General features: G+C 50.1%; 6 protein-coding genes across 6 annotated transcripts; 3 read left to right on the top strand and 3 right to left on the bottom strand.

Moving 5' to 3' along the window:
- Positions 1 to 312: 312 nt before the first annotated feature.
- FVEG_10665 (hypothetical protein) lies at positions 313 to 5,622 on the bottom strand (the record flags this gene model as incomplete). The annotated part of the gene is made up of 5 exons (XM_018899825.1): positions 313 to 4,176; positions 4,223 to 4,514; positions 4,563 to 5,332; positions 5,389 to 5,429; positions 5,479 to 5,622. 5 exons carry the CDS (start codon positions 5,620 to 5,622, stop codon positions 360 to 362), a joined length of 5,064 nt encoding a protein of 1,687 aa, XP_018757969.1. The 3' UTR covers positions 313 to 359.
- A 1,479-nt stretch (positions 5,623 to 7,101) lies between these two features.
- On the bottom strand, positions 7,102 to 7,617 carry FVEG_10666 (hypothetical protein; the record flags this gene model as incomplete). The annotated part of the gene is made up of 2 exons (XM_018899826.1): positions 7,102 to 7,381; positions 7,439 to 7,617. The coding sequence occupies 2 exons, from the start codon at positions 7,615 to 7,617 to the stop codon at positions 7,102 to 7,104; spliced, it is 459 nt and encodes a 152-aa protein (XP_018757970.1).
- Positions 7,618 to 8,172: 555 nt separating this feature from the next.
- On the top strand, positions 8,173 to 8,736 carry FVEG_16854 (hypothetical protein; the record flags this gene model as incomplete). The annotated part of the gene is made up of 1 exon (XM_018906093.1): positions 8,173 to 8,736. One exon carries the CDS (start codon positions 8,173 to 8,175, stop codon positions 8,734 to 8,736), a length of 564 nt encoding a protein of 187 aa, XP_018757971.1.
- Positions 8,737 to 9,279: 543 nt separating this feature from the next.
- Positions 9,280 to 9,951, top strand: FVEG_10667 (hypothetical protein; the record flags this gene model as incomplete). The annotated part of the gene is made up of 2 exons (XM_018899827.1): positions 9,280 to 9,417; positions 9,469 to 9,951. 2 exons carry the CDS (start codon positions 9,280 to 9,282, stop codon positions 9,949 to 9,951), a joined length of 621 nt encoding a protein of 206 aa, XP_018757972.1.
- Positions 9,952 to 11,225: 1,274 nt separating this feature from the next.
- On the top strand, positions 11,226 to 11,540 carry FVEG_16855 (hypothetical protein; the record flags this gene model as incomplete). The annotated part of the gene is made up of 1 exon (XM_018906094.1): positions 11,226 to 11,540. The coding sequence occupies one exon, from the start codon at positions 11,226 to 11,228 to the stop codon at positions 11,538 to 11,540; it is 315 nt and encodes a 104-aa protein (XP_018757973.1).
- A 1,059-nt stretch (positions 11,541 to 12,599) lies between these two features.
- FVEG_10668 (hypothetical protein) lies at positions 12,600 to 13,646 on the bottom strand (the record flags this gene model as incomplete). The annotated part of the gene is made up of 4 exons (XM_018899828.1): positions 12,600 to 12,769; positions 12,822 to 13,044; positions 13,094 to 13,555; positions 13,608 to 13,646. 4 exons carry the CDS (start codon positions 13,644 to 13,646, stop codon positions 12,600 to 12,602), a joined length of 894 nt encoding a protein of 297 aa, XP_018757974.1.
- Positions 13,647 to 13,829: the final 183 nt, after the last annotated feature.

Raw genomic sequence — 13,829 nt, 5'->3', positions numbered from 1 at the left:
TGTATTGGTGATGGCTTTGGGTTTAGTTCTGAGACATGCGTACAGAGAGGACCGCGGGCGCGAACTGCACGCCCTTGCATTGTGATTGCGATAGTGACAGGGTTCGCATACGAGAAAATTCGTTCACCCTGATGCATAAACAAGCCAACCAACCAATAACTTGGCAATCCTCGGCTTAGATGCCCCAGTATGGAAAATATATCCCGCCACATGTGCCAGAATACAACCACTTATCGGCCCGCATATGTGTCACTGTCAAGCTCGGAATTAGTTCTACGCGATCTATGGAACAGTTGAGAGCTGAACTAGTTTATCCAGATACTGTAATTTGTTGAGTGACTAGACTATACTATAAATGTCTACCATGTAGGTGGGATAAAAGATCTTCTCTCACCCGCCAAAGCTCCCAGCTTGAACGCCAACAGCCTACCAGCCGACTGCTCCCTTGAGTGACCCGGATCGATAGACATCCTCTTCGATGCATTCCTGTTACTCGATACCGACCTATTCCTTCTCAGATCCATCGCGCTCGAAGCCGAAATGAAGCTCTGTCGGGACGAAACAGACTCCCCACGTGACCGACGATTCAAACCCTCAAGCTTGAGCTTCAAAGCCATGCTAGTCTCATATGGTCGAGGTCGAGGCGTTGGGGCGAAGGATTCCGTGATAGATCCTGTAACAGAACTACCACTGAACGAACTGCGACGTGATTGGGCAGTTGTGCACGATGCTGAAGATGGGACACTCTCATCATCTGGAATGGACTTTAGCCGTTCCATGAGCGGTTGAGGATTGGCGACGACTAATTCGTCGGCTTCTTCGAAAGAGATGGAGCTGATTGAGGTGCATTTCGTCGGGACACTCAATCGAGAAGCTGAGCAAGCCATCATCTCATAACCGGCCATGATTCTCATCCGCGCAGTGAGCATCTGGTCTTTGCAGGCAAGCAACGCCTTGGGGTCAAGCTCAAGGGCTGTCTTCAGTTCCAGTGGCTTGAAACGGCTGGGGCTCGTGTCCAATGCGGTTTCGCTCTCGATTTTCTGGGGTGTTGACTTTTCGTTCATCGCGATGGCGTTTTGAAGATCATCCAGCTGCAGCTGATTTGGCAGGTTGCTCAGACGGCGAATCGCCTTTTCGTTCTTCTTCATGAAGCTTCCCATGCTTTCAACCGCCCCGATGTTCACTCTCGATGCAGATGAAGCGACCGCACCGTCCTTGGTGAGGGTACTGACTCTCTCGTGGTGAACATCGTTGACAGTGGCGGGTAAGACGGTTGTCGCTTGTGCTTCCACAGTGGAGGATGTAATCACATGTTTAATCTGTGAGAGGATATTGTCAAAGGTCGTCTTCTCCAAAGACTTAGTGTTGATGTAGTACGACTCAAATTGTCCGTTCATCGGGGTCTCACTGCTTCGTGATCGGGTCATTACAAAGAAGGTACCGTCCCGGATACATCGCCTGACAAAGGCCCATCGTGTTCGCGCAGGGTTATGCTCAAGCTCAGGCTGATACACCGAGAGGCGTGCCAGCTGGGTGTAGAACATCTCCAATCGGTGTGCCATTCTCTCCAGAGTTTGCAACAAGAAAGATGACAGAGCAGCCACTGGCGTCGAATCCGAGTTGGAACCATCGAAAGAATCGAGGACAGTCGCGATGCTCTCAAAAGCGTCCATGCCGTTACACGCCTCCTGCCGGAGATCTTCCAAGAGCTCAATGTCAAGCTGTACGCATTTGGCGGTAAAGTCGAGGACTCCCCGCTCTTGGAAGCGTAGCTCGGAAGATGGGTCACAGACAAAGTCTCCCAGAGCACTAATCTCTTTCGCGCTGCGAACTGCTTCGCTACCAGACTTGGCGCGGGCGATGGTACCCAAGATGTCTGGAAGTTTGGAGGCTGCGCCAGGTCCGCCGGAGTTGGCGAAATTGAATGACAGGCGCAGGACCAGTTCCTCCAACTTGGAGCCGAAAAGTGCTGCGAAACCACCTTGCAGCAAACGATTCTGGTAATCGTAGAAGGTTCGAATGGCAATCGTATTAGGAAGGCCTTCTCGGAGCCAGATGTTGCTGATACCGTTGGGATCATACGCTGAGGGAGAGTCAATTGACTCGCCCATGATATCGTTCATCTCAAACTGATGGGCGACAAGCGTTTCGACCGTGACCCTCAAGTAAGAAGCCCAAAGGTCATGAAGCGTTGAGACGTCGCTATCACGATAGTCAGGCTTGGGAGCCAGATGGCCAATGAAGTACCTCGTCAGAAGACTTGACACCTCAGGGTTGTTGGTGTGTGCCAAGTTGTCAAAGGACTTGGTGCAGTCAACGCCAGCATTGGACTTGATGATGAGAGTGCCACCAGGGTGCATGGGACAGAAATCGGTGACGTCGTAAACACTCCCGTGAACGGCGATCCACATTCGTGACTCTTGACGATGACCGGTATGCAGAGCGAGGCTAGAGAGAGATATGTTGGGGAGATTGCAGGGGAGGGCCTTGGGAGACATGAAGACGTCCAACATGAAGCGACGCTCGGCAAAAGCCTTGTTGATGATCAAGTCCACGGTCTCCATGGTTGCTGTGCGGTAGTTGTACATGGCCTTTCGAATACCGCTCATGACAGAGTCAAACACAGACACCGAGCCACAAACGTACAAGTGGCCACCAAGACCGCCTTGCTTCTTTGACATTACCATGTCGCAGATCGTGTTACCCTGCTCCACGATGAGGCTGTCGATGTATCGAGGAGGAGTCGGCTTCTCCACAAGATCCCTGGAGACACTGTCATACGCCAAACCATGACGATCCCTAGAGAACGCAAGATGGACCTCCATGAAGCCCATATTCACTAGTTTCCGCAGCTCAGCCTCGTAGCAGAACTTCTCACGAGACTGAACTCCCAGGTAGAGCAGATTGCGTCCACCCGACCGGCCTGATGTTGCTAGCCGATGCTGCCAGAAGCTGCGGAATGGAGCGATACCACTTCCTCCAGCGAAAAAGGCGCAGGGCACCATTTTGTCGATGGGAAGTTGGAAGGCAACCGGTCGAGAAACGCCAATGAGGACTTCGTACAAAAGGCTGTTCTCCGCGGACAAGGGACGAGGATTGAAGAAGCCACTTGCGACACCGGCTCTCGTGACCGTCTGTCCTTGGGAGAAGATGGGGGAGAGCTCGTATTCTGCACGGGAGATGGTCAGGTCGACCGTGCTGGGGAGCAGCTCGTTGCTGTGACTAGAGATGGAGTACGTTCGGGGGACTTCAAGCTGAACGAGTTCCGACAGCCAGCTCAAGTCTTCGAGGTTGAAAGCCCTGTTCCAGATGTGGCTTGGTGTATCAAGAACGGCCTTCTGGAGAAGGTCGCCCAGGGATCCACGGACAGGCCATTCTTCGGTTGCCAGTACTCGTAGGACAGTGTTGGACGAAGCGTGGAGTAGCTCGTGGACTTTCACAGTGAGTTCCTTGGTAATAGGGGCGAGATGACCGCGGCGGAGGATGTCGATGACTGTAAGTTGCCTGTGCGCAGTTCTCGTAACTGTAGAGAGGTGGTGTTCAAAGCGTGACCAAGTTCCTGTAGTGTCAACTGGCTCCCTAACGTGTTGGTCAAGACCCAGAGCAGCAACCATCTTCGCGCACTCCTCCCAACTGTTGAGAGGCATGACCGCAACACGATCACCAGGCGCAAACGTAATACCGGTATCCCGGATATCCAGAGTGACCATGGCGGTTGACCGACTTGCATCCTGATCAATCGAAGAGCAACTCGCAATCTTAGCCACATACCGACACTCCTCAAAAGTCCCCCTCATCGCATGCGGTTCCGTAGCTAGCTTGCCCCTAAAAGGCTCAAGGCGCTCCTTCATAGCATCCGAGAACTGACGGTGTGTCTCCTCCCAAGGCCTTGTTGCATCAGCAGCGCCGGAAAGACCGTTTGTCGCAGTTCGCCCTGTCTTGGCGGCGACTTCGAGTATACCGAAGACTTTGTAGCGATGAACGCCCATGAAGCCGCGCTCACCGGCGTAGGCTTCGACGATGCCTTCGAGAACACCCATTAGACGCGGGTCGCCTGATCGTTGGACGAATTCGGGGATGGAGTAGTGGTATTGGATTGCGGCGATGAAAGCGCGGTGGTTGGAGGGGAGCCATGCTCGAAGATGTAGGGCTTCGACGCCGAGGAAGGATGCGTGTCTGTGTCATGTTAGTATTGACAAGAGGAGTTCGGAGTTCATCCTACGTCTTGCGGCCCAAAAAGGCATCCATCACTAAATACGGAGGGAACTGTAAGCCTGAAGCGGCGGGGACTCGCTTGGACAAGGGCGATGAGAAGAGACCCCATCGAACCCATTTGTCGGCCGATACGTAGTTGTCGCCTGCGTTGGGGTTGGGCGAGATGCTGTGAAAGGCGTTTGGCATTCGCTCGAGGATTTCTTTCAGGCGGATCATCTCGTGGAGAAGACCCTCGATGTTGCCGGTCATGACGTGTTCTTGACAGGCGGCGATGGCATCGGGGCCATGTTGGAATGAGGCTGTTGGGAATGTCAGTTGACGAGTCGTAGTGGAGGATGAAGACTTACCAGAGGTATCGGCGCATCCTTTCAGAAAAGCGACTTCAGCCCTCTCTCCAAACATGGGCCATCGAAGATCGGTATTGTCGAAGCGTGCAAGATATGGCGTGTTTGACTTTACGTCTCTGATCTTGAGGTTGTAGGAAGCTTGGTCGGGAAACGAGAGGTGGGGCAGGGTTCTTCCCATTCTTCGCGAGACCTGATAGTACGGCAAAGCGATGCACAATGGGATACCCTCGAGTTCTTCACAAAGGTCGTCACCCATCGGGCATTGCGGCTTCGTTCTCGTTCCGTCCGTGACAGCCAATCCATCTTTTCCGTCGTGCTTATCCTCAAAGCGATAAATGGAACAAAGCATACCGAGCGCCACTACAGCACCCCAAAGAGCTTGATCAGGAATATTCTCCTCCGTCCCCTCAACAAGCGGCAATGCAGCGACAGCTTCTCGCACTCTTCCTCGTGCACAACATCCTGGCATGCGCTCACAGAGATCGGACCAAATGCGCCCAGGTGATCTTGCAAGCGCAGCGATGGGCTCTTCGTAGTCTGGTGGGCAGAAGCCGTGTTCGACGCTGAGGTAGCCATCGCGCCATCCAGTCTGTGGACCGATTTCTTGAGCGCGCTGGAGAACTTGTCGTGCTGGAGCGCCGAGGGCAATGGCGAGGAGATCGTGGTCGCTTGCGTTCATGGCATCGAGTTCTTGTTGGCTCTTGACGGAATCAACTTCTTCGCGGGAGGGGTAGTCGGCATAGAGGAGTTCATTGATCGTCTTTCGTTCTCTGTTCAATCGCTTGTCAGCTTTGTTGTGACCTACCCTGCTCACTGAACATCCTACCTTGCGCGAAGCCATTCTTCTGTGTCGATCCCCCGCGGAATCTACATGTTCAGTCAGTACCTCTCTTCAATATTGTTCGCCTTCACTCACGTCAAAAGCAGCATGAAGATCTCCAGGTTGCGCCGCCGCCGAAAACGCACAGCCTCGTCGCGTCTGCCCTGATTGCGAAGAAGCACCACCGACCGGACACTCTCCCCCCACGGACCCCGACACCGGACAAGACGAAATCGACATGACGAAATTAAAGCGATCGGCCAATTAATAAAAGCATAAATAAGGCCACCAGGGCAAAGAATGGAAATACACAAAACAAACGCACAAAAAGCCGCCAGGGCTGAACAAACAAAAAAAACGTACGACAATCGAACGACAAAAAAGCGAAGGATTTGGAAAGATCTCAGAGCGGAAATAAAGATTATCAAGATCGTGGTATCATATACGTATGAGATGTCTGGGGCAAAGTGGACGAGAGTCGAGACGTGTTTCAGGATGGTTGCACTAAGACTAGACGGAAACATGCCAAGCCACCCAACAGCTCCGCGGCGCAGTGTTGCAACTAGTATTAAGCTTAAATTGAGGGATGAGACGGTAGCTGTCCCATGACAAGACGCTGGTGCACCCGGGACCACGAGATTCCGTCTGAACCCAAGATCTTGGAAATTGCTGATTGCTCTCTTTACGGTGATATCAGTGTCGTAACACGCACTCTTTTCTTTTTAAAGTTTCACGATAATGAGCTTGAGGAGAGATCGATCGATGAGCTAGGAGAATTTACAACTCTAGATCTATGTTTGTCACCCTTGTAAAGTCTCGGTGTTGTAACCTTTGCGAGCCTCAATGCTCAGAATGGATGTTGGCAGAAAGCTACCGTTTATTCAGCCTCCTATAGAACTATTCCATACTGGTAAATAAAAACTCATAGAGCTCAAATTGTGCTTTTTTTTCGGTGTCGTGGTCTTTCAGCTTTTTATCGAGGCCGGAAGCACCAAGACATTCAACGCGAAATGGTGCTTGTTCATGATGCAGTCAAGTACGAGCCGACTAACACAAAAGGAAGCCGAAGAGCCACTCTAGCCTGTGCAACCGTGACAAAGCATTAACTTTCAAACAAGAGCCTTAATCTAGTTCCTCCGTTTGATTGTAACAACTCGGTATTATACTCCGACGCCAATTCATTTAGAAATGCAACGATTGAGGTTGACGCTTCTGGCGTTACCCTACATCCAATGCGTCGCCCGGCTAGCGGCCTGGACAAATGTTATTCCGCTCATCTCTCAACGCGTTGACGAGGGGAAGTTCCAAGACCACTTCACAGTGAGTGAGTGATGACCAGGACATGAACCAGGTCCAGCGAAATGTCCAATCAGCCGAGTCAGACGCCAACAACGAATAACCCTTCTCGTCGCCAAGCACTCAACATCAGTCTCATCATCGCATGAACAAGAGGCCATGGCTGACTTAGCTGGCTTGCGAGGCTTGTCGGAAAAGAAAGACGAAATGTGATGAGAAGAAACCCACTTGTGCTCGATGCATGCGCTTGGGTCTTGAGTGCATGTACATCGAGACTGTCGCAGCCAAGTAAGTATACTTGTCGCTGATTTGAAGAGACTCTTCGTTGAAAGTCAACATGAAGTACCTATCGATCGAGGAACTGACGGGTACCTTGAAACGCATGGGTGAGAAACTCGATGTCCTCACAGCTTTCGCTCGACATCAAGCGCCGATACCGGCATCTTGAAGACGATTAATGAACTCACCGGCGATTTTGCCCATGAGGTAGGGATCTTCGCCGTAGGCTTCGAAGTTGCGGCCGCCGAGTGTTGTTCGGGGAATACAAACCATAAAGATAAGCATCGGGTGATATTTAGCGGGTGGAGGATTATTACCCGTTGGTCCGAGCAGAACATCAACTACCTTGCTCTTAGCCTCGTGGATCAAAACGCTGCAAACATCTCTGATGACAGATAAATCCCAAGTCGCCGCCAGGGAAACCCTGCGGTAGAACCCTTGTTAGCTTCGGCAGCGCCGCATGGACAGAAGAAAATATTACCCGGTAGGCGCTGAAGCAGCGCTGACTCTGTCTGTGAAAATGCCCCCGCGGACGCCTACAGGTCCATCTGACGTCTTGATTCTGGAAACACCAAGGCGAGGAATTGCGTTGGTCCTCCATAGGTCTTTGCCTGTGAGCAGGAGGACTTTTTCTTCGAGGGTCATTTGCAAAGGCTTCATTTGCGCCCATGCTTTAGCCTCGTTTTTGACATTCCCGTTATTAAGGGGAGGTTGGGCTTTTACAAGGGCCATCGCTGGAAGATTGGTTCGTATAAGGGGGATAAAGAAAGTGGTGATGTTACTCGAATGACACGACTTTGGGTACCTGAAGTGCAATCCTGAGGGATCGTTCCTTGCTTTACAAAAGAAGAGAAATAGAAACATGATAAGTAGATTTAGAAGTAATGCCATACGTCTTCTGCTCCTCCACTTCTTCGGCCGTGTGAGGCAGCATCTTCTTGGGCCCGGGCGGAGTTGGTCCGGCTACCCCCGCCAACTTCAACGCAATGATCATCACGCTCGGATCTCGTTTCTAATTTCCTATCTACCCGATGTTACGTCTCAAACTGCCGGAACCGCCTCAGCGTGCCAACGACAGAGTTCAATAGCCTCATTAATTGCCCGGTTAGGACCGGCGTCAACTTTATTCCAGGCCGATATAAATTTTGAACAACATTATGAACGGCAAGATGGAGGCAGACATTCTCAGTACAATCAGCCTTGGTGTTAACAATCATGATTCGAGAACATCTTCAGGTTCAAGAGCGTCTTCAGGTTGACGAAAAGGTCCTTGGCCTTTCTCCCGAAAATCTTTCTCAAAACTCTTCATCACCTGAGACTCTAAGCGACATTCGAGTGCCTCTTGGTGTCGAGGCTCTCGAACCCTCATTCTCTCTTTCTGCCCATCTTCGCTCTGTCGAAGTCAACGTCTCAACAATACGAGATGAAGCAGACAAATTCCTGTCGCCATTCAGTTGGTCAGGTCGGAAGAAGGTCATCACTCTACTGGGACCCTTCATGGCATCGACCCTTGCGGCATACGCAGCTGGAGCCTACGCTCTAGCTTCAGAACCCCTTCGTGCGAAATGGAACACCAGTGACACACTCTTCAACATCGGAATATCTCTCTTTGTGGTCGGCTTTGCCTTTACTCCCATGATTCTCGCTCCCATCAGCGAAACGCACGGCCGATACTGGACCTTTGTTGGCTCTGGCGTCGTTTTCCTTCTCGGGACTTTGGGATGCGCTGTGACGGAAAGCTACGCCAACCGCATGGACAGAACAGTTCGGCTCACCTAAGGGCGCTCTTCTCGGTATTACCAGCGCTTCCTATCCTCTCGGCGCCATTATCTCAACTCCCTTTTCGGCTTACATCCCCGATAGATTTGGTCGTCGACTTTGCATCACCATTGGAAGCTTGATAATGGTAATTGGGGTCATTGTGCAATGCGCCAGCACGTATCGAAACGTTCATTGGAGGACGTATCATCGTTGGCTTCGACTGGCTCTGGCTGCTGCGCCAGTCCTCATCTCTGAGCTCGCTCATCCACGACATCGAGTCCTCCCTGGTTCGCTATATAATACGGGCTTGTATCTTGGCGCTCTTCTCGCCGGATGGGTAGCTTTTGGGAGTTATCGTATCCCTAGCGCGTGGGCATAGCGTCTTCCAACTCTTCTTCAAGCTGGGCCAGCCTGTATCCAAGTCTGTTTCGTATTCTTCCTTGACGAATCTCCGCGGTGGCTGGCATCTAAAGATCGAGGGGACGAGGCGTACAAGGTGTTGGTGAAGAATCATGGCGATGGTGACTGGGATAGCCCTCTTGTACAGGCTGAGTTTGGGACATGAACGAAACCTTGAAGGCTGAGCGTGAGATCGAAGGACAGGGCCTCGGGCTTTTCCTTACTACACCCGCCAACCGAAAGCGACTGGTTATCCTCATCATACACGCAGTGTTTGGCCAATGGTCTGGCAACGGCCTCGTATCATAATACCTCACCAAAATCTTGTCAAGTATCGGCATTTTAACCCAGCGCGAGCAGGCTATGCTGAACGGAGCCACAAGCACTGTCAATTATGCAACCGCTCTCTTCGCCGCTGTCTTATCCACCAAGGTTGGCCGTCGATCTATGTTCGTTGGAGGTGGCATCGCAATGTTTCTCTCCTTCTCAGCACTCACTGCGAGTATCGCGATATGCAACGAGACCGGCTCAAAGGCAGCAAGCAAATCCACACTGGCGTTCATCTTTATCTACTACACTTCATTCAACATCTGCCTCAACCCGCTTTTATTCTTTTATCTCACCGAGATTCTGCCCTCCAGGCTTCGAGCTATGGGACTGAGTATCCTGGTCTTCTCCACCAAAGCAGCTTCGTTCTTCGACCAATTCGTCAACCCTGTTGGTATGAATTCTCTGGGTTGGAAGTACTATCTTGTTTATGTTGGCTGGCTGTTAGTCGAGACTGCTGTCTTCTGGTGGCTTTACCCGGAGGGAAAGGCTACACCCCTGAAATGATTCAGGAAGCTTTTGGAGAAGACGTCAAGTTAGATGGGCCGGAAGAGAAGGGTAAGACGATGGAGGCGAATGATGAGGACAGTGTCCATATTGAGAAGGTGGCACAATCCACGGTCAATGTTGCGTGATGATTGTCAGGAGCTTAGGTTGGATAGCAACACGTGTTACAATGCATTTGTGTAACACATTTGTACAAGACTCCAGTCTCTGCGTTGACTGGCTGCTTATATATGGTTTCAAACTGCTGGTTTCAATTCATCATCTTTCCAAGTTAATAATAATACGTGATCACGAGAGCGAGCCTCAATAATGATACGCAATGAGACTTGAATAGGGTGTATACATATGCACGCCAATCAGCTCAAGAATACGATCAAAAGTCTGAGCTCCTCAAGTTCCAAATTTACGACAACTTCGACAACGCACGGAAGCTGAAGGACGAATTGTGGGATCTGCTGCGAAGGAGAAAATCTTGGAGGCGTGGGATGTTGAGAGGTTGTTTCTCATAACCAACAATGGAGAGGTTTTCGATGCTCTAGACGACAACGACTGCTCAAGGTTTACAAAATGCCTATTTTGGAGCAATTTCTCGATCGTCTGTTTCCCTCTACCGCGAGTCTTTCATCCATATAGACAGCTATGAGTAAGAGTTCAACTCCTTCAATCGAGGCACGAGGATACTTTCAAATGGGAAGAAACAATATTGTGTGCTGTGGGCGACAGAGTGAGACAAGTTGAACTCAAGAGATTATACTGAATTTGGACTTTCGAGAAGCTTTTACTGGGCAGTAACTTGAGATTTCACTGGCATTCAAATGAGAGACGTATGCCATCCGTGTAAGGAGAAGATTGTTGACATTAATTAAAACAAGAAATCAGAGACTCTTCTGATTCTCTGATGAACTCTCAGCCGCAATTCGAGGGAAAGTGAAGTGCTTCAATCAAAGACTGTGATGCTCATCTCTGTAGCCATGAATCAGTGTCTGCAATCCCTTTGTGCGAAGGGGGTTTCCCCTTGAACAGGCTGTCGATTCTTTGAATCATGGTGGCCTTGGGTGCGTCACTCTCCGTCTCACAAGTCCGTTCACTGTTCTTGCGCCAATGACATCCGTCAAATGAACAAACACTTCTAATGGCGCCTATATGAATACGATGCATCCCACGCTTGTGGGGGATTGTGAAATAATTTGGTAGTAACCTATTTAAGCCTGCATGAACACAGACCCTCGCATAACCGCTAATTAATCCTCGCACCAAGAAACACGGTGTTCACAATGCTACCCCCAGCGCCGCGCCTGCTTCAACTAGAAGCCCACTTCATGCCCTACCAATCAGATTCGAAGGTGCCGACAAACGGTACTTTCGTTAAGGCTTGTGGACCACTCTCCAAGCAAGTATATGACGCCAACACCGGGTTGCTCACATTCACACTTTACTTCACTGTCAATTTACCTATGGTATCCCCGCGAGCGACAAAGGAGAAACTTTGGGAGGTGCTCAAGAGGATGGGCGTTTTTGACGGCTGGTATTACTATCGAATCTTCGTCGTTGACGACCGTCTCGTGTCACATGAACAGTTTCTCTTGTGAGGCCTAGGCCGGGGTCTAACCCAGAACAAACTTCAACATTGGGCTTTATATGGTTCCCATGATGAAAAGATGTGTGAGCCCCGTACAGGTACTTGTTGTTAAAAGGAGTAATATTTCATCCGTTTCGCAGGGATAAGGCTGCGTCAGCATCAGAACTGTCTGGTTCACAAACCTATTCAACCATTCCGCAGCTCATATTAACATACACTGAGGGCCTCACTATGACTCCCACCACTTGAATCACTTGTCTTGGAGTGACAGTGAAGCAACTTATTGACACCTGTTCCACGACAAAACACCGCCATTATAGGTATATGAGTACCTTTTGTCTCCCAGGTGCTGAGGTAAAGTTGACACAGACCTCACACAAACTCATTCAACCGCACGTGAACACAATCCACCACCCAAGCAACTTTACTAATTATCACAAAGCAACACATACCTGCGATGTCTGAGATATCACCAAACTTAGTTCTAATGGACTTCTGGTTCACGCGCAAAATACTGGTCCCTATGATACCAGATCTGATTCTTCTTCAAAGAGCTTGTGAAGGACAGAGTTGTGCCATGATGAGCCCCGGCGACGGGATACTTATAGTCAGGGTCGAATTCGATGATCCCTGTCGTGTAGACTCCCCCAACGCGGAGAAAGAGGCCGTTTTGGCATATCTTCATAGTTCTAACTTCTTCGAGAGCTGGGAGTTCAATTGTTTGTACATCCTGGTTGGGGATGGGACACTTCATCGGCAATTCTTCATATAACACAAGAACCTTGTCTAAGGAGACATAGACTTCGGTATCTTTGTTACTATATTGATGGTAGAAGAGGGGTGCTATCAGCGAACAGCGATCGCGGAGCAGACCGCTATACACCATGGATTGGGATCCATAGTCATTAAAATTGAAAGGAAGGTCGAAATCTTTATTGCCTATGTCCGTTTGACTTCTGTCACAATGTGATCAACTTTATGCCTTCTTCATACATACAGTCTAGGGGTAAATGTATAGTTCAGCACCAGGTGTTGTAAGGGACAAGCCTCTGAGTACCTTGCACGACGCTTACAAGCCCTTCACTCCAACTTTAAGTAGCCAGGGATCCGAGTCAATCTGCTTCCTGATATCTCCAGATGCCAGGTCATTTACGTCCCATGTAGACCATACGAAACGACCATGAAGGAATTCCGCCTCTGGGGAAGAAGCCCATACAGCGAAGCCACCAGGGATATTCTCTGAGAAATGTCAGCCATTGGTACAGAGTGCAAAGGCGACGGCTCATCATACCATCTGTCCAAGGTAGAGTGTCCTCGGTATATCCGGCCTTCTTTGCTGCTTCTGTGAACACAATCGATGGGTGAAATGAGACGATACGCATATCGGACTCTGGCGTATCGCGAGCGATCTGTTGCATGACGGTTGCGAAGGAGTTCTTGGTCAGTTGGTATCCAGGCATTTGAGGCGCGCTGTCCCAGCGATGGATATCTTGAGTCGACACCGACACAACGAACTAGATTGGCAAGTCAGTCAAATATTCTGAGCAAGCGGTGGGGACTAACCTTTTGTTTGGTATGTCCCGGCTGTTTGTAGAATCTCTCAACGAGGTATAAAGGAGCACGGACGTTGTTCTCAAAGTCCTGCCAGAGTCTATCCGCACCTTGCTCTAGGATTGGCTTAAGCTCTGGCTGGCCAACAGCATTAACTATGAGAACATCAATTAAAGTCTTTTCCTTCTCCAACTCATCCCAGAGTTGTTTGGCTTGGTCTCTAATGAACAGATCACAAATACGCCAGGTGACCTTGGTGCCGGGGTAAGCCTCTTTTAGCTTTGAAGCGGACTTTTCGGCAACATCGCTACGGCGACCTAGGATAATGACGGCCGATGCACCCGCAATGCAATAATTCCGTGCAATTGCATGGCCAATGCCTGTAGAACCGCCGCAGACGAGGACGGTTCGACCGGCTTGGGACAGCTCAGGTCGTTGAGGTGAGATTGCCGGGTATGGTTTGGCATGGTTTCGCTGCTTTAAGTCAGTTTGAAGGTGAATTATAAAGATAGAAGATAAGTCATACGATGGTAACACCATTAATTGTTGCGGTGGGTGAGTTCATTGTGTATAAGTATATCCTCAATAACTTCCGATGGGACCTGAACCACGCGAGTTTGGAGAATACCAAACTCTTAGTGATGTTTGCTTGGCTATATATAGGTCTCTTACTTTATGGAGCCGACGATTAGTTAACGGTGTATTTGCCCTGAAAGGGTATTGTCAGCGCGTGGGATTTGATACCTCG

The sequence above is a fragment of the Fusarium verticillioides genome, chromosome 11 (assembly GCF_000149555.1).
Source record: "Fusarium verticillioides 7600 chromosome 11, whole genome shotgun sequence".
Lineage (NCBI taxonomy): Eukaryota > Fungi > Ascomycota > Sordariomycetes > Hypocreales > Nectriaceae > Fusarium > Fusarium verticillioides.
Note: the sequence above shows the minus strand (reverse complement) of the source record. Positions and strands in the feature narration are given on the sequence as shown.